This window comes from Heterodontus francisci, chromosome 14 (assembly GCF_036365525.1).
Source record: "Heterodontus francisci isolate sHetFra1 chromosome 14, sHetFra1.hap1, whole genome shotgun sequence".
Taxonomy (NCBI): Eukaryota; Metazoa; Chordata; class Chondrichthyes; order Heterodontiformes; family Heterodontidae; genus Heterodontus; species Heterodontus francisci.
This window is the reverse complement of record NC_090384.1, coordinates 15500239-15526906: the sequence shown is the minus strand read 5'-3', so window position 1 is coordinate 15526906 and position 26668 is coordinate 15500239. Positions and strand designations below refer to the sequence as shown.

General features: G+C 45.8%; 1 protein-coding gene across 4 annotated transcripts in view; it reads right to left on the bottom strand.

Annotated features, from left to right (window-relative positions):
- Positions 1-5071: 5071 nt before the first annotated feature.
- Positions 5072-26668, bottom strand: part of agbl2 (AGBL carboxypeptidase 2) — a 279928-nt gene continuing 258331 nt past the window's right edge. For 2 of the 4 annotated variants that reach the window (XM_068045900.1, XM_068045901.1), the window contains 3 exons: positions 11755-11845; positions 9759-9935; positions 5072-8161 (listed from right to left, as the gene is read on the bottom strand). In XM_068045900.1, the coding sequence (XP_067902001.1) occupies positions 7714-8161; positions 9759-9935; positions 11755-11845 (716 nt within the window). In that variant the 3' untranslated portion in view covers positions 5072-7713. Of the gene's footprint in view, positions 8162-9758; positions 9936-11754; positions 11846-18241; positions 18433-26668 lie in introns of those variants that run through there. The other 2 variants (XM_068045898.1, XM_068045902.1) reach the window with 2 other exon arrangements.

The following is a 26668-nucleotide window of genomic DNA, read 5'->3' as shown; positions in this document are numbered from 1 at the left end:
TTCATCCAGAGGGTGGTTAGAATCTAGAACGCACTGCCTGAAGAGGTGGTAGAGGCAGGAACCCTCACAACATTTAAGAAGTATTTAGAAACATCATAGCATGCAAGGCTATGGGCCAACTGCTGGAAAATGTGATTATAATAGTTAGGTGCTTGATGGCTGACACAGACACGATGGGCCGAAGGGCCTGTTTCAGGAAATACTGGGGCCTTACAGATATCTTTGCAGCATCCTTAAACACGGGTGAGGTCCCGGAGGACTGGAGAATTGCTAATGTTGTCCCCTTGTTTAAGAAGGGTAGCAGGGATAATCCAGGTAATTATAGACCGGTGAGCCTGACGTCAGTGGTAGGGAAGCTGCTGGAGAAGATACTGAGGGATAGGATCTATTCCCATTTGGAAGAAAATGGGCTTATCAGTGATAGGCAACATGGTTTTGTGCAGGGAAGGTCATGTCTTACCAACTTAATAGAATTCTTTGAGGAAGTGACAAAGTTGATTGATGAGGGAAGGGCTGTAGATGTCATATACATGGACTTCAGTAAGGCGTTTGATAAGGTTCCCCATGGTAGGTTGATGGAGAAAGTGAAGACGCATGGGGTCCAGGGTGTACTAGCTAGATGGATAAAGAACTGGCTGGACAACAGGAGACAGAGAGTAGCAGTGGAAGGGAGTTTCTCAAAATGGAGACGTGTGACCAGTGGTGTTCCACAGGGATCCGTGCTGGGACCACTGTTGTTTGTGATATACATAAATGATTTGGAGGAAAGTATAGGTGGTCTGATTAGCAAGTTTGCAGACGACACTAAGATTGGTGGAGTAGCAGATAGTGAAGGGGACTGTCAGAGAATACGGCAGAATATAGATAGATTGGAGAGTTAGGCAGAGAAATGGCAGATGGAGTTCAATCCGGGCAAATGCGAGGTGATGCATTTTGGAAGATCCAATTCAAGAGTGAACTATACAATAAATGGAAAAGTCCTGGGGAAAATTGATGTACAGAGAGATTTGGGTGTTCAGGTTCATTGTTCCCTGAAGGTGGCAACGCAGGTCAATAGAGTGGTCAAGAAGGCATACGGTATGCTTTCCTTCATCGGACGGGGTATTGAGTACAAGAGTTGGCAGGTTATGTTACAGTTGTATAAGATTTTGGTTCGGCCACATTTGGAATACTGCATGCAGTTCTGGTCGCCACATTACCAAAAGGATGTAGATGCTTTGGAGAGGGTGCAGAGGAGGTTCACCAGGATGTTGCCTGGTATGGAGGGCGCTAGCTATGAAGAGAGGTTGAGTAGATTAGGATTATTTTCATTAGAAAGACGGAGGTTGAGGGGGTCCTGATTGAGGTGTACAAAATCATGAGAGGTATAGACAGGGTGGATAGCAAAAAGCTTTTTCCCAGAGTGGGGGATTCAATTACTAGGGGCCACGAGTTCAAAGTGAGAGGAGAAAAGTTTAGGGGGGATATGCGTGGAAAGTTCTTTACGCAGAGGGTGGTGGGTGCCTGGAACGCGTTGCCAGCGGAGGTGGTAGACGCGGGCACGATAGCGTCTTTTAAGATGTATCTAGACAGATACATGAATGGGCAGGAAGCAAAGAGATACAGACCCTTAGAAAATAGGCGACATGTTTAGATAGAGGATCTGGATCGGCGCAGGCTTGGAGGGCCGAAGGGCCTGTTCCTGTGCTGTAATTTTCTTTGTTCTTTGTTCTTGGTCCATACCTACTGTAGCACGTTGTTCTCTCCGGATCTGTCCAGCGAGGATGCATGCAGAGTTTTGTGGGAGGACCTGCCGAACCTCAGCCTGGATGGCTCCGAAGGATTGGAGGCTCCGCTCAAGTTGGCGGAGCTGACTGTCGCCCCCCACCAGCTCTTGAGGGTCAAATCCCCAGGGCTGGACGGGCTGACCATGGAGTTTCTCGGGGCGTTCTGGAACGTCCTGGGGGAACGATTACCCACGGGTCCTGGGGGAAAGCTTGGCGACTGGGGAGATGCCCCTCTTGTGGCATAGGGCAGTCATTGTCCTGCTGCCAAAGAAGGGCGATCTCCATTTGTTTAAGAACTGGCGTAAGGTCTCCCTCCTCAGCATGGATTGTACCTGCCTGGGCTCCGTGCTGGCCCACATTATCCATCCCAACTAGTCCTGCACAGTCCCGGGCTGGACCATCCAGAACAACATCCACCTGAGTCGGCACCTGATCAATCTTTCACAGAGGACTGGTTGATTGGTCGTCTTTCTCTCCCTCAATCAGGAGAAGGCATTCGACAGGGTGGATCACGAATATCTTTTCGTGACTCTGCGCGTGTTTGGACTTGGGCCGTAATTTGTGGCCCGGGTCCAACTTTTATATGCCACCGCAGAGTGTCTGGTCAAAGTTAATGGGTCCTTGATGCCGCCCCTTCGCTTTGGGAGAGGAGTACATCAGGGGTGCCCCATGTTCAGCCAATTATATGCCATCTGCATGGAACCATTCCTGCGCCTGCTTCGTAGGAGTTTGGCGGGGTTGGCTCTGTGCGGGCTCGGTGTGCGGGTTATTCTCTCGGCTTATGCCAATGGCTTGCTCCTCAGGGTCACAGATCCCGTTGACTTGCGGAGGATGCGCGAGTGCCAGTAGATCTTTGCTGCTGCATCCTCCATGAGGATCAATTGGGAGAAATGATCCAGACTCCTAGTGGGTCAGTGCTGGGTGGGCTCCCTGCTGGAGGAGTTGATACCTTCTGCATGGAGCACCACGCATCTGCTCTATTTGGGAGTCCACCTTCGCCCCGCTGAGGAAGCCTGGCCGGCAAACTGGCAAGAGTTGGAGGCAAAAGTCACCACTCGGCTAGGGCACTGAACAGAACTGGTCTGAGTGCTTTCCTACAGGGGCCCAGTGCTGGTCATAACCAACTGGTGGCCTCGATGCTGTGGTACCAGTTGGTCACTTTGGACCCGCACTTACATTTGCCACCAAGATCTGGAAGAAGCTCGTCAATTTCTTTTGGGGCAACAGGAAACACTGGGTCCCTGCTGCGGTCCTGAGTCTCCCGATTGAGGAGGGCAATCAGTCGCTGGTGTGCGTCTGCCTTCGGACCCTGCAGAGATAGCTGTAGGTTGAGTTGTCTTCCCAGTTGGTGTTCGCTGGCGACAGTTTTACACCGTCGAGGCACTGCCTTCAAGACAACATGCAGCTCCGGGCGGAGGACGTTCGCTGCGCCTCTCTGAGGGAGTTGCCTGTCTTTTACCGGGATCTATTCAGAGTCTGGAATGGTCGCCTCCAGTCAGGACACTTCCCCGCCGGTGGAGGAGATGGACCTGACTCTCCGGCTGTGGGAACAGTCTGACAGGTGGAGGAATAGCCGAAGTCCCAGGGACGTCCCTCACTGTGCGTGTCATGGGGATTCGGGAGTGTGGAGTGCTCCCAGCTGAGCTGCACCACACCACCACCCCCCCACCCCCGTTCAGAACTGCTCATTGAACCCAGGCCCCGAAACCGTCCTTGGGAGCTAGTCCCACACAACTTGAGCCGCCTCTCAGAAATTCCCTCTACAATTCCACACGGCGTGGAGGGGTTTCCTGTACGGGGTGCTCCTGCACACTCTGCACTTCCTCGCCCGCTGCCCGGACACGCCGTGACGGTGAGGGGAAACCCAGCTGGAGGTTTCTCTACCCCGGAGTCCTCCCCCTTTACATTGGGGACGTGGGGCGGAGGTTGTTGCACAGGGCAGACCCGTGCAATAGACTTTTAATTAGGTTCACGGACTCCCAGGCCTCTTGTAATTTCTGCAGCCTGGACGAGTGCAGATACCATGTGTAAGTGGAATGTGCGAGGTTGCAGCCCCTCTTGAGTATTTAAGGGGGCTGCTCCTCAAAGTTTGGTTGCACTTCAGCCCCATGCTCTTGATCTTTGGGCACCTGGTGCGGAGGGGGGGTGGGCCTGCTCCTGGGCCTGTCCTAAGTGGCAATTCGCAGATCCAGGCAGCGGGTTGTCGAGAGGGTCCGTCCGCCCTGATTGCCTGCCCCTCTCCAAGGTTACGTTCGTGTCCGGGTTGCCCTGGAGAAGGAGCATGAGGTGTCCGCTGGTTCGCTTGAGGCCTTCCGCAACCGGTGGGCAGCGCAGGGGCTGGAGTGCATCATTGATGCCGAAAATTGCATTTTAATTTGAGTTTTTTAATGTTTGTAATGTTATTTATTTTAAAAACCCATAAAAGGGGGCCGGGGATATTAAGGCCACCTTCAAAGAAAAAAATGAGTTAGAGAGTAAAGCTCCCTCTACACTGTCCGCATGAAACATCCAGAGTGGGGAAAAAAAGAGTTGCGACTCACCTTTTAATTAGACAGTTTATATTAAATCACAGATGGTTTAGTGCTGTGCCCAGTAGTAAGTAGATTGAGGATGCCCAATGTAAGTCTTATCGCCATTAGACAGGCAATTCTGATCCCAGCAGTCTGATTGCATTTAAACAAAGGTGCCAGGGGTGAAAGGCCAGATTCTGACCCAATGCACAGGCCAGTCACCTGGAACTTAAATAAAGTCTCAGCCTTGGCTTAGTGGTAGCTCTAGCCTCTGAGTCAGTCAGTTGTGAGTTCAAGCACTAAACCAAGGCTGACACTTGAGTGCAGTACTGAGAGAGGGTGGGGCTGTCTTTTGGATAAGATGTTAAATGGAGGCCACATCTGCCCTCTCAGGTGGATGTAAAAGATCCCATAGCACCATTGGAAGAAGAGGAGGGGAGTTTTCCTCAGTGTCGTGGCCAATATTTATTCCTCAATCAACATCACCAAAACAGATGATTTGGTCATTATCATGTTCTTATTTGTGGGATCTTGCTGTGCATAAATTGTCTGCCACGTTTCCGACATTACAATAGTGGCTGCACGTCAGAAAGTACTTCATTGGCTGTAAAGTGCTTTGGGATGTCCTGCGATTGTGAAAGGCGCTATATAAATGCAAGTTCTTTATTTTAAATCAACAGTATGTGTTTGGATTTGCGGCTAACATAAAAACAGAAGAAAAACAGGAAACCATTCACAAAACTGATATATTAGAAACGTATTTATTTGAACAAATGAGAATTTTCTAATTGCACATTTCTGACAGCTTGTTACTGTGAATAGCCTCTGATTGATAAAGCAGCAGAGGGCCAGGCTCGAGAGCTACGTCAGGACTGCTACTGCCTTCTTGTGGTTGTAACGTTTTTAAAAACTGTAAAACTCCATCATGCTTCAAACTGTTTCTGCCACCTCAGCTTGTTTAATGATTAATTGCCATTTTTGTGTTGAATTGTCAGCAATGAGTTGAAGGACAGATTGGGGCACTGTGCTGTGACCTGGGTCAGGAAGAAGCTTTTGACAGCAGCTTGTTGGTGACTGACAGGGCAGCACTGAGCTCGATTCATTGGGGCAACACAGTAAATGGAATCAGTGCAGGAGTCAGGACTCAGTACCACACAATCAATTCAAAGATGGGAGTTCAGTACAGGGAATCTGTACTCACACAGGGTCAGGGATTCAGTGTGGAATACCATCCTGGGACAGGGACAGGGATTTAGTGTGGAATACCGTCCTGGGACAGGGACAGGGATTTAGTGTGGAATACTGTCCTGGGACAGGGACAGGGATTTAGTGTGGAATACTGTCGTGGGACAGAGACGGTGCTGGATACAGTCCTGGGACAGGGAGTCGGTGCGGAATACTGTCCTGGGACAGGGACAGGGATTCAGTGCAGGATACCGTCCTGGGACAGGGATTCAGTGTGGAATACCATCCTGGGGAAGGGACTCGGTGTGGGATATAGTCCTGGGACAGGGATTTGGTGTGGAATACTGTCCTAGGACAGGGACTCGGTGTGGGATTTTGACAGGTGGACACCACTTGCTGCATTGTGAAGGGCTGGTTGAGCTTGGCTGAAACTGTGTAACATGCTGCAGACCCCTGGGAGCACCCCACAAGGATACAAAAAAAATGGCCAAAAGAAGAGGTTTACATGAGGAGCAAGTCATTTACGGTATACATTTTACCATTGTTTAAAAAGGGAGAAAGGAATAGACTGAATAATTACAGGTCAGTCAACCTAACCTCGGTGGTGGGAAAATTATTGGAAAAAATTTCTGAGGGACTGGATATATCTTGACTTAGAGCGACATGGATTAATCAAAGACAGTCAGCACAGATTGTTAAAGGAAGGTCGTGTCTGACAAACATTATTAAATTTTTTGAAGTAACAAGGAGGGTCGATGTGGGTACGGCATTTGATGTAGTCTATATGGATTTTAGCAAGGCATTTGATAAGGTCCCACATAGCAGACTGGTCATTAAAGTAAAAGCCCGTGGGATCCAAGACAAAGTAACAAGTTGGATCCAAAAGGTGTCTCAGAGACAGGAAGCAAAGGGTATTGGTCGATGGGTCTTTTTGTGACTGGAAGGTTGTTTCCAGTGGGGTTCCGCAGGGCTCAGTACTAGGCTTCTTGCTCTTTTTGGTATCTGGAAATGATTTGGACTTGAATCTAGGGGATATGATTCAGAAGTTTGCAGATGATACTCAAATTAGCTGTATGGTTGATAATGAAGAAAGCTGCTGGAAGATATCAATGGACTAATCAGATGAGCGGAATAGTGACAAATGGAATTCAATCTGGAGAAGTGTGTGGTAATGCATTTGGGAAAGGCTAACAAGTCAAGGGAATACACAATAAATGGTAGGATACTGAGAAGTATAGATGAACAGAGGGACCTTGGAGTGTATGTCCACAGATTCCTGAAGGTAGCTGGGCAGGTAATTGAGGTGATCAAAAAGCCTTTATTAGCCGAGGTACAGAATATAAGAGCTGGGAGGTTATGTTGGAACTGTACAAAACATTAGGCTGGTCACTGCACTATAGGAAAGATGTGATTGCACTCCAGAGGGTACAGAGGAGATTTATTAGGATGTTGCCTGGACTGGAGAATTTTAGTTATGAGGAAAGATTGGATAGGCGAGGGCTGTTTTCTTTGGAACACAGGAGGCCGAGGGGAGACCTATATGAAGTGTATAAAATTAAGGGGGTGGGGGGGGGAGGGGTCGGGATAGAGTGGATAGGAAGGCCCTATTCCCCTTGATTAGGGATCCATAACCAGGAAGCATAGATTTAGATTAAGAGGTAGGAGCATTAGATGGGATTTGAGGGAAAGTTGTTTCACCTGGAGGGTGGGGTGATTCTGGAACTCACTGCCTGAAAGGGTGATAGATGCAGACACCCTCAACATTTAAAAAATACTTGGATATGCACTTCAAGTGGCGTAACCTATAAGGCTACGGACCAAGAGCTGGAGAGTGGGAATAGGCTGGAGGGCTCCTTGTCGGCCAGTGTGGAGACAATGGGCCGAATGGCTTCCTTCTATTTTGTACATTTCTCTGATTCTATAATAATCTGCAGAAAACAAATATCATTCACACATTCAGGAATACAAAAATCAGTTAAAAAAATATAATCACTTTCAAATTGAATCATTAAAATTTGCTCCTTCCAAAAAATATATCAGTGAAAATATTCTCTTCGCCAAGGTTAAAGAGGGGTGGGGAGAGGAGGGGAAGGAGGGTGCGGGCCAAGCCTGGGGGTTCAGATAAAGGAAGGGTGGGTTGCAGCTGAAGGGGGGGGGGGGGAGGTACAGGTGAAGCGGGAGGTGGGGGGGGGGGGGCGGTGGTGAGTACAGCTGAGCTGACCTAGCCAGGTGCTGTGACACAATTTGTGTAGTTAAATGACAGTACTGCTGTTTTGAGACTTTGAAGAGTGCAGGGACTGCTTGCTGTCCTCCCACAGGCAGACAGTGGACAGTTGATGTTTGAGGGTTTCCACCAGCGAGTTCCGTTTGATCTTCCTCTGCGTCTCGCAATCCGAGACCTTGTGTTGCATTTCCTGCAATTTCCTGTGCGATGCCCGCCCAAGCCCATCTGTACAGCCCGCTGTGGTGGGGTCCGACAGCTGCGCACCACTCGCCAGTGCCCTGCTGAGCTGGTGTATTGCCACTGTTCTCCCACTCACCCCTTTGAGCAGAGGTGGCCTGTGTGCTGTTGCCGAGAGTTTCTGGAATCTCTTGTTTCTCTTGCGGTTTGCTGCAGTTTTGGTGCTTTGTAGCAATGCTGGTTGGGGCTCGGGCGCGGGTGGGACCTTGGAGAGCCCCTCCTGAATATTGGTCACGTCTCTGTCAAGGTGACACATTTTCTCTGTCACAATGATATACTAAAAGCACTGTGGCTTGCATTTTCTGTTAAGAGTCACTTAATACTGTGGAAACTCTAGGTTAAAATGTGGGTTGTAAAATCGAGGCTTTAGATCTGACCCCTGCCTAACCCTGGGGTCCGATCTACCACCTCCGCCATCGCCACCTTCCCGACCCCCCCCTCCCCCTAGCTGAGAGCAGGTAACTCAGCCCAGACCACTGGCTGTATGTTTCCCAAGTGAAGATCTTTGGCACTGGGCCTCTGCTCTCCTTCAGGAGGTGTGAAGGTGAAGCCTCTCCATGGGAAGCTAGTTCCTCCCTGCCACAGAAAGTGTATGGAATTGAAAACAACCTACTGATGTGGGGAGGGAATTGTTTCAAAGGTAGGAGACACTGAGTTGGGATAAAGGATATTTGGATGTGACCAGTGGTGCCCCCAGGGACCTGGATCGAGTCTCAGCTTTTCAGTGTATTTATAAATCACCTAGGTGAAGGAATAGAGAACTGTTCATCCAAGTTTGCTCATGACTTTAAGAAATGTAGATACGAGCAGAATGTTACAAAGGGACATTGATAGATTAAATGTGGGCAAAACTGTGGCGGATGGAGTTTAATGTGGGCAAGCGTGAGGGCATCCGCTTTGGACCCTAGAAATAGATCAGAGTATTTTCTAAATGTTAGGAACTGTGAAGGAGCAGAGAGATATAGGGTACAAGTACAGAAATTACTAAATACTAGTGATCATGCACAAAAATAATTAAAAGGTCAATGGAATGCTGGCCTTTATTTCAAGGAGCTGGAATATAAAGGGGTGGAAGTTATGTTACAGCTGTACAGAGCTCTGCTTAGACCCCATCTGGAATACTGGGTTCACCTCAGGAAGGATATACTGGAGAGGGTGCAGCACAGATTCGCCAGAATGATACTGGGGCTAAAAGGGTTAAATAAAGAGTTCATGTTGCATAGACTTGGTCTGTATTCCCTTGGGTATAAAAGATTAAAAGGTGATCTGATCAAGATATTTAAAATGGGTAGGTCGACAGAAAGTATTGCCTCTGGTTGGGGAATCCACAACAAGAGGGAATTACCTTAAAATTACAGCGAGGCCATTCAGGTGTAATGTCAGGAAGCACTTCTTCACAGAAAGAGTAAACTCTATTCCCCAAAAAACTGCAAAGTTGGGAACAATTGAAAATTCCAAAACGGAGATTGCTAGGTTTTTGTTTGGTAAGGGTATTAACATTTACGGATCCAAGTAGAAAGAGTTAAAATACAGATCAGCCAAGATATAACTGAATAGTGGAACAGACTCGAGGGCTGAATGGCCTCATTCTGTTCCTAATCAGGCCTGGAAAGTGTAAATCCATTCAGTGCATTCCTGGCATCGTTCCACCCTCCTCCTCCTCTCTGCCAGGAGCCAGGAGTCTTTGCTGGAATAAGGGGCTCAGATGGTTGATCTTTGCCTTGGCCTGTTTTGGGGGCAGGGTTGCTCACCAGTCTGCCCTCCCCCAGACTGCAGCTATGGGTGGCTTCATTCTCTTCCTTGATCAATCAGCACCAACATAATAAAACTGCTTACCCCTTCTGCTCCAGCAAAGTGTCCATGCTGACCAGTGAGGCTGTTGTCATGGTAAGCAGGCCTGCAGGCCTTTGCCTTCTTCCACTGGCTTCCTGTACCCAGGATCTGCTGCTACTGTTGGTGCGCTCTGCTCTTTTGAGGGATTTGCTTACGTCGGGAGATGTTGAGAGATTTTTTCTGTACAGAGAGGGTAATAAAATTTATTCAAAGAAAGTTCTGAAACGGAGGAGGATGCCTTGGGCCAGAGGTCCTGGCTTGGGCCTGGTCGAGCATACCTGGTTGTGTCTGCTGGATTCTGCGAGTGACTGCCCAGTGGTGTAAAACCATGTGCAAGATGGAGTGTTTCAGTGGCTGTGGTTGCCACTGTTAACAATATGTTCACCCTGAAGTGTGTGTCCATACACTGTGCAGGTCTGAGGAAGGGAGAAAAAACAGATTCTGCTGCCAGGCCTTAGGGATAGCTTGGGGAAAGTGACCCTACCCTGGCTGCTTCTTGGGTAGCTGCTCCCAGGCCTCACAGAGGTACAAGGACCATTCCACGGAGAGAAATTTCTGACCCTCCTTTGGTGTTCACTCCTTGATTGACCCCCAACAAATCAGTAGGGTGCCATGGTGACAGCCCAGCCTGACACCGGGCTCTGGGTGTACAGGGGTGGGGGGCAGGGCTGCAAGCGGATTAGCAGGAGAGAAGCTGCACCTACCTCCACCCAGGTGCTCAAAGAAGTGAAGGATTATCAAAGAGATTTCTCTGTTACTCCAGAGTTAGAATTTTACTCATACACAGTGTGTCAGCTCAGCCTGTTGTTCATTCACCATCTTAGACAGGGAGCTCTGCAGGCAGCAGCTGCTCTCTGCCTTCTGACTAGCAGGAGGGCTGGGGGCCCAAATTAATGTATGAAATGGCATCCTCACATCACTGCCCCACACCAAATGGGATAGCAGGGCATAACAAGTGCTCACTAAACCCAGCTGAAACCTGCTCGACCCTGGATTGTGTATACCAGGCCCTGCAGACCCCCAGTCTCACACGGGGATGGTTTTCCCAGACTTCGGACTCAGTCCCACACAGGGACGGGTTTCCCAGACTCCGGACTCTCACTCCCACACAAGGATCGGTTTCCCGGATCCCCAGTCCCAGACAGGGACTGGTTTCCCAATTTGGCCTCTACATTAACTGAACTATCTTATCAGTTGGCTCAGTGGCAGCTCTCTCATGTTTGAATCAGAAGTTCATGGGTTCAAACTCAGTTTAGAGACTTGTGCAAAAAATCTAGGCTGATAGTCCAGTGCAGTACTGAGGTGATGCTGCACTGTCAGAGGTGCTGTCTCTCAGATGAGACATTAAACTCTGAAACCAATGGAAGGGAAAATGGGCCAGTGAGTACATTTTACACAATTGACCAAAACTAAAATGTTTAGTTTAGAGATACAGCATTGAAACAGGCCTTTCGGCTCACTGAGTCTGTGCCGACCATCAACCACCCGTTTATACTAATCCTACACTAATCCCATATTCCTACCACATCCCCACCTGTCCCTATATTTCCCTATCACCTACCTATACTAGGGGCAATTTATAATGGCCAATTAACCTATCAACCTGCAAGTCTTTGGCATGTGGGAGGAAACCGGAGCACCCGGAGGAAACCCACGCAGACACAGGGAGAACTTGCAAACTCCACACAGACAGTACCCAGAATTGAACCCGGGTCGCTGGAGCTGTGAGGCTGCGGTGCTAACCACTGCGCCACTGTGCCGCCCATTGTACTGCCATTGTAACACTTTGACCTGCTTTTGAGAGAGAAGACTGAACCGAGTGGTTGTCATGACCGAGGAGGTTGCAGCAATATTCTCTGGCATTAAAAGGTGTGTCTCCCTGTGTCTGCGTGGGTTTCCTCCGGGTGCTCCGGTTTCCTCCCACATGTCATACCCTGGAAAGTTCTGTAGTCGGAGCAGGGCGAGGAAAAAAATGGAAAGGAATGGCCTGTTAGCTCACCTCAATAGTACGTCTGTTGTTAGACTCATCTTCTGTGCCTCATTGTTCTTTGCCAATGGAGTTGTCTCCCCAAATCTGAGATAATCTCCAGCTAAGAAAAATATATTAGAAAGTGAGATTTAAAAAAAAATCAGATCATTACTCATTAATCTGAAAAAGGTCACTGATCAAAAACTGTAAAAAAAAAAAACCCTGATATTATTAACTTGTATTTATAAAACACCTTCAATAAAAGTGCCTAGAAGCTTCATAAGAGAGCTATAAAGCAAAATTTGTCACTAATCCACAAGATGATACTAAGTCAGATGGTCAAAACATTGGTCAAAGTGGTGTGTTTCAAGGAACACTTAAAGCAGGAAAGAGAGATGGAGAGTCGGAGAGGTGTAGGGAGGAAGTTTCAGATCTTAGGGCCCAGGCACCTGAAGACACGGCCGCCAATGGTGGAGCAATTAAAATCAGGGATGTTTAAAAGGCCAGAATTAGATGAATGCAGATATCTTGAAGGGTTGTGGGGCTGGAGGAGATTACAGAGGTAGGGAGGGGGCGAGGCCATGGAGGGATTTGAAAACAAGGATGAGAATTTTAAAATCAAGACATTGCTTGATTGGGAGCCAATGTAGGTCAGTGAGCACAGGGACAATAGGTGAATGAGACTTGGTGCGAGTTAAGACATGGACATCAGAGTTCTGGATGACCTCAAGTTTACGGAGCATAGAATGTGGGACACCAGCCAGGAGTGTGTTGGAATAGTCAAGTCTAGAGGTAACAAAAGCACGGATGAGGGCTTCAGAAGTAGATGAGCTGAGACGGGGTATAGTTGTGTTATGGAGGTGGAACTAGCCATCCCTAGTGATAGCACGGGTGTGTGGTCGGAAGCTCATCTCGCGGTCAACTATGACACCAAGGTTGTGAACAGTCTGGTTCAGCCTCAGGCATTTTCCAGGGAGAGGGATGGAGTCGGTAGCTAGGGAATGGAGTTTGTGGCGGGGACTAAAGACAATGACTTTGATCTTCCCAATATTTAATTGGAGGAAATCTCTGCTCATCCAGTATTGGACATTGGATAAGCAGTTAAATAGTTTAGAGAGAGTGGAGGAGTTGAGAGAGATGGTGGTGAGGTAGAGCTGGGTGTCATCAGCGGACACGTGAAAACTAAAGTTGTGCTTTTGGATGATGTTACCGAGGGGCAGAATGTAGTTGAGAAATAGGAGGGGGCCAAGGAGGTGGTGTTCCGTGGGGAACACCAGAGGTAACGGTGGTGTGGTCAACTGTGTCAAAGTCTGCAGCCAGGTCGAGAAGGACGAGGAGGGAGAGTTTACCATTGTCACAGTCACATAGAATGCCACTGGTGACTTTGATATGAGCTGTTTCAGTACTGTGGCAGGGCAGAAAAACTAATTGGAGAGATTCGAATATGAAGTTCTGGGAAATGTGGGCATTAATGTGGGAGCAAACAACACATTCAAAGATGTTGGAGAGGAAAGGGAGGTTGGAGATGGGCTGGTAGTTTGCAAGGATGGAGGGTTCAAAGGTTGTTTTCTTGAGGACAGGGATGATGTCCGCAGATTTGAAGGAGCATGGGAAACATTAACATCAGCTAACATGGGGACCAGGAGGGGAAGCTTGGTGGTCAGTAGTTTAATGGAAATAGGGTTGAGGGAACAAGACAAGAGGAGCTCGGAGAGAGCATATGAGGAGATAGAGGAGAAACTAGAGAAATATCCAAATTCAGGGCTAAGGCAGGGAGGAACTTTTGAGGACGTTTGGGCGGTGGGTTAATGGGAGGGAGGGATACGGCACAGGCTGATTGAATAATTTCAAACTCAGTGACAAAGAAGCCCGTGAGCATCTCTCACCGACTGTTGGAGTTGAGGGTGGAAGGTACAGGGGAGAGGGGTTTAAAAAGATGGTTTGCAGTAGAGAAAAGAAGCCGAGGTTATCATGCATTCCAGGAAAACCCTGGAATAGTGAGCAGCTTTAGTGGATGAATTCAGGACCTGATAGTGCTTTTTGTGGTCCAGCCAGTTGTGGAGGTGGGTGGCTCAACCATTTGTCTGCCATGGATTTCAAGGAGCAGAGATGAGGGTCGAACAGGGGAGGGGGCCAGCTGGGGCCAATGACTGGAAAAAACAAAGTCCTAATCAGATCACTGATCAATAACTGGGGGGAAAAAACCTCAAATCAGATCACTGATCAATAACTGGGAAAAAACAAACCCATAATCAGATCACTGATCAATAACTGGGAAAAAACAAACCCATAATCAGATCACTGATCAATAACTGGGAAAAAACAAACCCATAATCAGATCACTGATCAATAACTGGGAAAAAACAAACCCATAATCAGATCACTGATCAATAACTGGGAAAAAACAAACCCATAATCAGATCACTGATCAATAACTGGGAAAAAACAAACCCATAATCAGATCACTGATCAATAACTGGGGAAAACAAACCCATAATCAGATCACTGATCAATAACTGGATATACAAAATCCTAATCATGTTGTGTTGTGGTGTGCTCTCAAGTCTTTAAAGACAGATGCAGGCTTTATATTTGGATTGTCCTACATATCTACATTGCACTGATTCAGGTACAGGTCTTTTCCTTGCTGGTGTGTACCTGCTCTCTGCAAAGCCATGTGCTGAGTGAGCCTCTCAAAATAGTGTCTGCTCCTTATATCTGCCTCATGATGTCATCAGTTGCACCAATGACCTGATCTCTTAAAGGGATGGTTTCTTACCGGTGAAGTCAACACATTACATTAGCCCTGCATCTGAGGGTCTTAAAGAAATTGGCTGCAGAGATAGTGGCTGCATTGGTTGTAATCTTCCAAAATTCCCTAGATTCTGGCAGGATCCCAGCAGATTGGAAAACTGCAAATGTAAATGTTCAAGAAAGGAGGGAGACAGAAAACAGAAAACTAGAGGCCTGTTAGCCTAACATCTGTCATTGGGAAAAAGCTGGAATCTATTATGAAGGAAGTAATAGCAGGACATCTAGAAAATCACAATGCAATCAGGCAGAGTCAACATGGCTATATGAAAGGGAAATCGTGTTTGACAAATTCATTAGAGTTCTTTGAGGATGTAACAAGCAGGGTGGATAAACGGGAAACAGTAGATGTAGTGTACTTGGATTTCCAAAAGGATTCAATAAGGTGCCATATAAAAGTTTACTGCACAAGATAAGAGCTCAAGATGTTAGGGTAATATATTAGCATGGATAGAGAGGACTGGCTAACAGGAAACAGAAAGTTGGGATAAATGGGTCGTTTTTAGGTTGATAAACTGTAACTAGTGGAGTGCCACAGGGATCAGTGCTGGAGTCTCAAGTATTTATGATTTACATTAATGATTTGGATGAAGGGACCGAGTGTATTGTAGCCAAACTTGCTGATGATGCAAAGATAGATAGGAAAGCAAGTTGCGAGAAGGATACAAAGAGTCTGCAAAGGGATATAGATAGGTTAAGTGAATGGGCAAAAATCTGGGAGATGGAGTACAATGTGGGAAAATGTGAGGTTGTCCACTTTGGTGGGAAGAATAGAAAAGCAGAATATTATTTACATGGACAGAGACTCCATGTAACGCTGTGGTATAGAGGGATCTGGGTGTCCTTGTACATGAATCACGAAAGGTCAGCATGCAGGTACAGCAAGTAATTAGGAAGGCAAATGCAATGTTGGCCTTTATTGTAAGGGGATGGAGTATAAAAGTAGGGAAATCTTGCTACAACTGTGCAGGACATTAGAGTACTGCGTAGAGTTTTGGTCTCCTTACTTTAAGGAGGGATAATCTTGCATTGGAGGCAGTTCAGAGAACGTTCGCTCGGCTGATTCCAGGGATGAGGGGGTTTGTCTTATGAGGAAAGGTTGAGCAGGTTGGGTCTATACTGATTGGAGTTTAGAAGAATGAGAGGTGATCTTATTAAAATATGTAATTCTGAGAGGGTTTGACAGGGTAGATGCTGAGAGGATGTTTCCCCTTGTGGGGGAATCTAGAACGAGGGGGCTCAGTTTCAGAATAAGGGGTCTCCCATTTAAGACGGAGATGAGGAGGAATTTCTTTTCCCAGAGGGTTGTTAGTGTTTGGAATTCTCTTCCCCAGACAGCAGTGGAGGCTGGGTCATTGATTATCTTTAAGGCTGAGTTAGATTTTTGATCTATAAGGGAGTCAAGGGTTATGGGGGGCAGGAAAGAAAGTGGAGTTAAGACCACAATCAGATCAGCTGTGATCTACTGAATAATGGAGCAGGCTTGAGGGGCCGAATGGCTTACTCCTGCTCCTATTTCTTATGTTCCCCCTTTTCTTTGGAAGGTTTATAATTAAAAAATTACATTGAACAAAACTCGGTCGGACTGAAGTTTGAAACTTGGAGGGTATAGACTTCGGGCACATCACCCTCAATACCAGCCTTTGTCTCCTTCAATTATCTCATCCAGCTTTTCCATTGGGTGCATTTCTTGTTTTATTGCTTTGTTGGCCCATCCATACAAATTCGTACTTGTCCTGTGGGTGTGGGGACAACAACAATTTGGCTGATCTACATTGTTGGCCCTTCTCTCCTTTCAATGATGCCCAACTTCTTCAGTCTGTCCAATTCTTTCTCAATCTCTTTGCGGGTATGGAATGGAATTCTCCTGTGTTTCTGTTTTTGGGTTGGACTGAGAAATCTATAAGGACCTTAATTTTCTTGTTTGTCACTTTGCCGATGCCTGTGAATAACTGTGGATATTTCTTCAGGATGTCCTCTTTTGTCAGGTAGTTCTGTCCTCTGACGATGTTGATAGTGATCAGCTTCATTTCACTGACAATTTCGAAACTTAACAGATTTCCCTTGCTTGAGTTTACAATATGGAACTCAGTTTGACATGTGGCCCCATCGGAGGATTTGAGACTCGCCTGGATCATCCCTAGGACCAGTAGAGAGGTATCTGATCTGTAGGAGAGGATTTTAGATAGCGGCTTGTTCAATTGCAGTTTGTGTTTTCTCTAACTAGTGGAATGTCGGGGCATCCATTATATTGACTGTTGCTCCTGAGTTAATTACTGTGGAGATTGACAAATTGCCTATGAACACATTGTACACAGGCAGGCATTGGTACTTGTGGTTGTGAGCAACAAAAATCCTTTCATGCTGCAAAGATGTAGTTTTCCTTCTGGCATTCAGTTCCATTAATGTCTTGTGCAGGCTCCAACTGGTATATTCTTGCGAAATGTTCCCTTTCTCTGCAGGTTTTACACCTCTTTTCTCTCGCAGGTCAAGTTTTGTAGTGAGGATACGTACCACTGCAATGATTTCATGTTTGAACATGATGTGATTGTAATCTCTGTCTTGGTCTTCCCTGATGTGCCTTGGATCTTTCTCTGGGTTTCCTCTGAGTCCTTGTGTTCTCTGGTGAAACCTTCCTCTTGTGGCATTCACAGATTTGTTAATGACCTGGCTTCAGGGGATTCTCATCTTATGTTATTTGCCTCTTTCCCTCCTAAGACTTTGGCTTGTCTTTCGCTGGCTTCTAGCTTTCTGACAATAGCAAGTAGCCTTTGCAAGTTTAACAATTCACCCTCTCTAAGAGCTTGCCTTCTTGTAAACCCTTTTTCCCCTTAAAATGACTAGTGTGTTCAGGTTTGCATTCCTTCTAATAATTAATTTATGGACACATCATGTTTATTTTCTTTATTTCTGTGTAACTGCAAAACTGTTCGAGCCCAGGTTTTCTTTCTGTTCCAGTCCATGTTTTCTCTCTGATCCAGTCCTGGATTTCTCTCAACATTTTGTTTTCTTAACCTTGGAACCTTCTGCGTTTCATTTTTTTTCCCCTCCTCATTGTCAGAAATTGTAGCATTGTGGTAGGTTCTTAAATCGTCTTTAAAGGCTTTATATTTGGATTCAACACAAACACTATTCATTGTCCTACTTATCTATATTGCATTGATTCAGGTACAGGTCTTCTCCTCACTAGTGAGTACCTGCCCTTGGTAAAGTCATGTGCTGACTGAGCCTCTTATATAAATCTGATGATGTCATCAGTTACATCAGTGGCCTGATCTCTTAAAGATGAAGTCTTCACTGCACTGCATTATAAATCAGATCACTGATCAATAACTGGAAACACAAACCCAGAATCAGAAATCTAACCAGTAAGTACTCAAAAATAAAATGCCTCGAATGATTTGCAGATTTTGCCTGTAATTTGGGTCTGAGCAGCGGCTGCAATCGGTTCAAGCTGCCACTTGGTGCAGTTGGTGTCTGCTGCCACCTGTTGGCCACATGTGCTGCATCACCTGCAGCTACATGACCTGAATAGTCAGACAGGTGAAACAAGAAGTTGAAGGAAACAGTCGTTGGTTCATCCTACTTTTGATGGCTCACCTGTTGTAAATCTGCTCTACGATTCTAATTTCCTCATTGGCCCCAGCGCCTCCCAAGTCTCCCTGATTTCTCATCTATTTCATTCTGTGAATTACAGTGACAGTACCTGACTCTGCAGTTGAGTCTGGCTTGGGTTTTACTTCAGTCACCCGTAGAGGTGTAAATACATCAGCAGCTGATACTTCAAGTTGTCTTGCTCGCTTTGGTTCACCCAGTTGAGGAGCTGCAGGACTGGAGGTGAGGCGGCTGTTAGTTATCAGAGGCCTGGAGTTTGATGCTGACCATGTGCTCAGAAGCCTGTGGAGGCAAAGAGCCATGGTTAGAAAAACAATCAATGCTTGGAGCCACATGCTTACATTCCAGACAGCGCCTGGCCCCTGGGGCAGCCCAGTCGGTGCCAGGCCCCTGGGGCAGCCCAGTCAGCGCCTGGCCCCTGGGGCAGCCCAGTCGGCATCTGTCCCCGGCGTAGTCCAAACAAAGAAAACTGATTGCATCGGAATCGCGTGGAGATTGTTTATGAAACTGATCCCATTCGCCCTCATGTTTCTCCCCCTGTATCTAAAGACGCTGACTATTTCTTGGTTGGGTTTCCACAACTTTGCTCATTGCCCGTTCATTGCATTGGGACCTAGACCTTGATGGTTGTAGAGTATTCAGCGGTGGACATTGTCATACTTGACGCTGTTTCCATCATTCAAGCTCTCTGTATTGTCCTGTTTGACTTTGAGCTGGGCTTTAAGCTACATTGCATTTACAGCACAGAAACAGGCCATTTGGCCCAACTAGTCTCTGCCAGCATTTAGACTGCACATGAGCCTCCTCCACCACTCTGCATTTAATCCTATTAGCATATCTTTCCGTTCCTTCTACCTCATTTCAACTTTTCAGTATATCTTTTTTTCCCTTTTCTCTCATGTGCTTATTAGTTCCCTTTAAATGCATCTAGTCGCTTCAACTACTCCTTGTGGTAGTGAATTCCAGATTCCTACCACTGAGTAAATGTTTCTGCTGAATTCCCTTTTGGATTTATTGGTGACTATCTTACAGTTCTAAAGAATGTGCAAGAAGAGAGGGAGATGTGTGTGCATGCCCATCGATCTTTGAAGGTGGCAGGACATATTGAAAGAGTGGTTAGTAAAGCATATGGGATCTTAGGCTTCATAAATAGAGGCATAGAGTATAAAAGCAGGGAAGTTCTGCTGAACCTTTATAAAGCTCTGGTTAGGCCTCAACTAGAGTATTGTGTCCAGTTCTGGTCACCACACTTTAGGAAGGATGTGAGGGTCCTGAGAGGGTGCAGAGGAGATTTACCAAAATGGTTCCAGAGATGGAGGATTTTAGTTACAAGGTTAGGCTGGAAAAGTTGGGTTTGTTCTCCTTAGAACAAAGGAGATTGAGGGGAGATTTAATAGAAGTGTACAAGATTATGACAGGCTTAGATAAGTGAGACAAGGAAAAACTGTTCCCATTAATTGATGATACAAGGATAGGGGACACAGATTGAAAGTTTTGGGCCAAAGTTGCAGGGGGAATATGAAGAAGCACTTTATTACACAGTGGGTGGTAATGACCTGGAACTCGCTGACCATGAGGGTGGTGGAAGTGGAGACAATCAGTGGCCACCTGAGAGAAATAGACTTGCAGGGCTATGGGGGTCAGGGGTGGGGGGCGGAGTGGGACTGACTGCATTGCTCTGCGGAGAGCCGTCATGGACTCAATGGGCCAAATGGCCTCCTTCTGTGCTCCAAATGACTCTGACTCTATTTATGGCACCTAGTTTTAGATTCCTCACAAATGAGTCTGATTTTAACTCACTCAAAATCCATTCACTTACACAGAGTTAAAATCTATTGTCTCTTATGTCTACCCAATCGAACCCCTTCATAATTTTAAACTATGCGATTAGTCTACATTGAAGCCTTCTCTTTTATAAAGAAAAGAGCCCCAGCCTCTTCAGCCTTTCCTGGTAAGTATATCCTCTCTGCTCCAGTATCTTTGTGAATCATTTTTTGTACCTTCTCCACTTCTGCTATACCTTTTTCATAATATCAAGACCAGAATTGTTCATAGTACTCCAAATGAGGTCTAACAAAGTTTTATATGATTTCAATAACCTGTAACATTAACTCTGTTTCTCTCTCCACAGATGTTGCTAGACCTGCTGAGTTTTTCCTGTTTTTATTTTACATCCTTGTTTTTCAATTCTATCCCTTTTTTATGGCCATTACGTGTTTTGTGCATTTCTACCCCTAGATCTCTTTGCTCCTCTACCAGATTTAGACTCTTATAACCAAGCTGTATGTGGCCTCCTCATTCTTCCTACCAAAATGCACCACCTCACACTCCCATTTTCTATCCACATGCTTCTGCGTCTGCAACATCATTTAACTCACCCCATCCCTGCTGAAACCCTTATCCATGCTTCTGTCTCCTCCAATCTGGAGAACTCGAGTTTACATGTTGACATCCATGTTTACAGGTTGCTCCATCGTCTTCCCAATCTACCTCTGCAACTTCCTCCAATCCTCCATTGCAACTTTTCTATCGCCATCTGTGCACAGGAGTGCATTCTCCGTCCATCATCAGTTTTACTTACTAGAGGAGTATAGCAAGTGTAGGGGGGGGTACTTAAAAAAGTAATTAGGAAATCGCAGTGGGGGCACGAAAAAACACTGGCGGGCAAGATAAAGGAAAATCCCAAGGCGTTTTATAAGTATATTAAGAGCAGGAGGATAACCAGGGAAAGAGTAAGGCCCATTAGGGACCAAAGTGGCATTGTGTGTGTGGAGCCGGAGGAGATAGGTGAGGTTTTAAATGATTACTTTTCATCTGTGTTCACTATGGAGAAGGATGATGTAGGTGTAGAGATCAGGGAGGGGGATTGTGATATACTTGAATAAATTAGCATTGAAAGAGAGGAGGTATTAACAGTTTTAGTGGGCTTAAAAGTGGATAAATCCCCAGGCCCAGATGAGATGTATCCCAGGCTGCCATGTAAGGCAAGGGAGGAGATTGTAGGGACTCTGACACAAATTTTCAAATCCTCTCTGGCCACAGGAGAGGTGCCAGAGGACTGGAGGACAGCGAATGTGGTACCATTATTTAAGAAGGGTAGCAGGGATAAACCAGGTAATTACAGGCCAGTGAGTCTAACATCAGTGGTAGGGAAACTATTGGAAAAAATTCTGAGGGACAAGATTAATCTCCACTTAGAGAAGCAGGGCTTAATCAAGGATAGTCAGCATGGCATTGTCAGGGGGAGATCATGTCTAACAAATTTGATTGAATTTTTCGAGGAGGTGACCAGATGTGTAGATGAGGGTAAAGCAGTTGATGTAGTCTACATGGACTTCAGTAAGGCTTTTGATATGGTCCCGCATGGGAGATTGGTTAAGAAGGTAACAGCCCATGGGATCCAGGGCAATTTGGCAAATTGGATCCAAAATTGGCTTAGTGGAAGGAGGCAGAGGGTAATAGTCGAGGGTTGTTTCTGCGAGTGGAAGCCTGTGACCAGTGGTGTACCGCAGGGATCGGTGCTGGGACCCTTACTGTTTGTAGTGTACATTAATGATTTAGATGTGAATATAGGAGGTATGATCAGAAAGTTTGCTGATGACACGAAAATTGGAGGTGTCGTAAATAGTGAGGAGGAAAGCCTTAGATTACAGGACGATATAGATGGGCTGGTAAGATGGACAGAGCAGTGACAAATAGAATTTAATCCTGAGAAGTGTGAGATGATGCATTTTGGGAGGACTAACAAGGCAAGGGAATATACAATGGCTGCTAGGACCCTAGGAAGTACAGAGGGTCCTTGGTGTACTTGTCCATAGATCACTGAAGGCAGGAGCCCAGGTAGATAAGGTGGTTAGGAAGGCATATGGGATACTGCCTTTATTACCCGAGGCATAGAATATAAGAGCAGGGAGGTTATGATGGAGCTGTATAAAATGCTAGTTAGGCCGCAACTGGAGTACTGTGTACAGTTCTGGTCACCACACTATAAGAAGGATGTGATTGCACTGGAGAGAAATGATTTTTCACCCAGACGGTGGTTGGAATCTGGAACGCACTGCCTGAAGGGGTGGTAGAGGCAGGAACCCTCACAACATTTAAGATATATTTAGATCAGCAGTTGAGACGCCAGAGCATACAAGGCTACGGGCCAAGTCCTGGAAAATGGGATTACAATAGATAGGTGCTTGATGGCCGACACGGACACGATGGGCTGACAGGCCTGTTGAAGCGCTGTAAAACTCTATGACTCTTGTACCTCCACTAACACTGAACACAGTACCTCCACAAACACTGAACACAGTACTTCCACAAACACTGAACACAGAACTTCCACTAACACTCAACACAGAACCTCCAACAACAGTGAAGACAGTACTTCCACAAACACTGAACACAGAACTTCCACTAACACTCAACACAGAACCTCCAACAACAGTGAAGACAGTACTTCCACAAACACTGAACACAGTACTTCCACAAACACTGAACACAGTACTTCCACAAACACTGAACACAGTACTTCCACAAACACTGAACACAGTACTTCCACTAACACTGAACACAGAACTTCCACTAACACTCAACACAGAACCTCCAACAACAGTGAAGACAGAACCTGCACTAACACTGAACACAGAACCTCCAATAACACTGAACACAGTACAGCCAACAACACTGAACACAGTACTTCCACTAACACTGAACACAGTACTTCCACTAACACTGAACACAGTACTTCCACAAACACTGAACACAGAACTTCCACTAACACTGAACACAGAACTTCCACTAACACTGAACACAGAACTTCCACTAACACTCAACACAGAACCTCCAATAACAGTGAAGACAGAACCTGCACTAACACTGAACACAGAACTTCCACAAACACTGAACACAGTACTTCCACAAACACTGAACACAGTACTTCCACAAACACTGAACACAGTACTTCCACTAACACTGAACACAGTACTTCCACTAACACTGAACACAGAACTTCCAATAACACTGAACACAGAACTTCCACTAACACTGAACACAGAACTTCCACAAACACTGAACACAGTACTTCCACAAACACTGAACACAGTACTTCCACAAACACTGAACACAGTACTTCCACAAACACTGAACACAGTACTTCCACAAACACTGAACACAGTACTTCCACAAACACTGAACACAGTACTTCCACTAACACTGAACACAGTACTTCCACTAACACTGAACACAGAACTTCCACTAACACTGAACACAGAACTTCCACTAACACTCAACACAGAACCTCCAACAACAGTGAAGACAGAACCTGCACTAACACTGAACACAGAACCTCCAATAACACTGAACACAGTACAGCCAACAACACTGAACACAGTACTTCTAGTAACACTGAACACAGTACTTCCAGTAACACTGAACACAATATTCCACTAACACAGAACTTACAGTAACACTGATCGCAGAACCTCCACTTACACTGAACGCAGAACCTCCACTTACACTGAACGCAGAACCTCCACTTACACTGAACGCAGAACCTCCACTTACACTGAACGCAGAACCTCCACTTACACTGAACGCAGAACCTCCACTTACACTGAACGCAGAACCTCCACTTACACTGAACGCAGAACCTCCACTTACACTGAACGCAGAACCTCCACTTACACTGAACGCAGAACCTCCACTTACACTGAACGCAGAACCTCCACTTACACTCAACACAGAACCTCCAACAACAGTGAAGACAGAACCTGCACTAACACTGAACACAGAACCTCCAATAACACTGAACACAGTACAGCCAACAACACTGAACACAGTACTTCCACTAACACTGAACACAGTACTTCCACTAACACTGAACACAGTACTTCCACAAACACTGAACACAGTACTTCCACAAACACTGAACACAGAACTTCCACTAACACTGAACACAGAACTTCCACTAACACTGAACACAGTACTTCCACTAACACTGAACACAGTACTTCCACTAACACTGAACACAGTACTTCCACAAACACTGAACACAGAACTTCCACTAACACTGAACACAGAACTTCCACTAACACTGAACACAGAACTTCCACTAACACTCAACACAGAACCTCCAATAACAGTGAAGACAGAACCTGCACTAACACTGAACACAGAACTTCCACAAACACTGAACACAGTACTTCCACAAACACTGAACACAGTACTTCCACAAACACTGAACACAGTACTTCCACTAACACTGAACACAGAACTTCCAATAACACTGAACACAGAACTTCCACTAACACTGAACACAGAACTTCCACAAACACTGAACACAGTACTTCCACAAACACTGAACACAGTACTTCCACAAACACTGAACACAGTACTTCCACAAACACTGAACACAGTACTTCCACAAACACTGAACACAGTACTTCCACAAACACTGAACACAGTACTTCCACTAACACTGAACACAGTACTTCCACTAACACTGAACACAGTACTTCCACTAACACTGAACACAGAACTTCCACTAACACTGAACACAGAACTTCCACTAACACTCAACACAGAACCTCCAACAACAGTGAAGACAGAACCTGCACTAACACTGAACACAGAACCTCCAATAACACTGAACACAGTACAGCCAACAACACTGAACACAGTACTTCTAGTAACACTGAACACAGTACTTCCAGTAACACTGAACACAATATTCCACTAACACAGAACTTACAGTAACACTGATCGCAGAACCTCCACTTACACTGAACGCAGAACCTCCACTTACACTGAACGCAGAACCTCCACTTACACTGAACGCAGAACCTCCACTTACACTGAACGCAGAACCTCCACTTACACTGAACGCAGAACCTCCACTTACACTGAACGCAGAACCTCCACTTACACTGAACGCAGAACCTCCACTTACACTGAACGCAGAACCTCCACTTACACTGAACGCAGAACCTCCACTTACACTGAACGCAGAACCTCCACTTACACTCAACACAGAACCTCCAACAACAGTGAAGACAGAACCTGCACTAACACTGAACACAGAACCTCCAATAACACTGAACACAGTACAGCCAACAACACTGAACACAGTACTTCCACTAACACTGAACACAGTACTTCCACTAACACTGAACACAGTACTTCCACAAACACTGAACACAGTACTTCCACAAACACTGAACACAGAACTTCCACTAACACTGAACACAGAACTTCCACTAACACTGAACACAGAACTTCCACTAACACTGAACACAGTACTTCCACTAACACTGAACACAGTACTTCCACTAACACTGAACACAGTACTTCCACTAACACTGAACACAGTACTTCCACTAACACTGAACACAGTACTTCCACTAACACTGAACACAGTACTTCCACAAACACTGAACACAGTACTTCCACTAACACTGAACACAGTACTTCCACTAACACTGAACACAGAACTTCCACTAACACTCAACACAGAACCTCCAATAACAGTGAAGACAGAACCTGCACTAACACTGAACACAGAACTTCCACAAACACTGAACACAGTACTTCCACAAACACTGAACACAGTACTTCCACAAACACTGAACACAGTACTTCCACTAACACTGAACACAGAACTTCCACTAACACTGAACACAGAACTTCCACTAACACTGAACACAGAACTTCCACAAACACTGAACACAGTACTTCCACAAACACTGAACACAGTACTTCCACAAACACTGAACACAGTACTTCCACAAACACTGAACACAGTACTTCCACAAACACTGAACACAGTACTTCCACTAACACTGAACACAGAACCTGCACTAACACTGAACACAGAACCTCCAATAACACTGAACACAGTACTTCCAGTAACACTGAACACAATATTCCACAAACACTGAACACAGAACTTCCACTAACACTGAACACAGAACTTCCACTAACACTGAACACAGTACTTCCAGTAACACTGAACACAGTACTTCCACTAACACTGAACACAGTACTTCCACAAACACTGAACACAGAACTTCCACTAACACTGAACACAGTACTTCCACTAACACTGAACACAGAACTTCCACTAACACTGAACACAGTACTTCCAGTAACACTGAACACAGTACTTCCAGTAACACTGAACACAATATTCCACAAACACTGAACACAGAACTTCCACTAACACTGAACACAGAACTTCCACTAACACTGAACACAGTACTTCCACAAACACTGAACACAGAACTTCCACTAACACTGAACACAGAACTTCCACTAACACTGAACACAGAACTTCCACTAACACTCAACACAGAACCTCCAATAACAGTGAAGACAGAACCTGCACTAACACTGAACACAGAACTTCCACAAACACTGAACACAGTACTTCCACAAACACTGAACACAGTACTTCCACTAACACTGAACACAGAACTTCCAATAACACTGAACACAGAACTTCCACTAACACTGAACACAGAACTTCCAC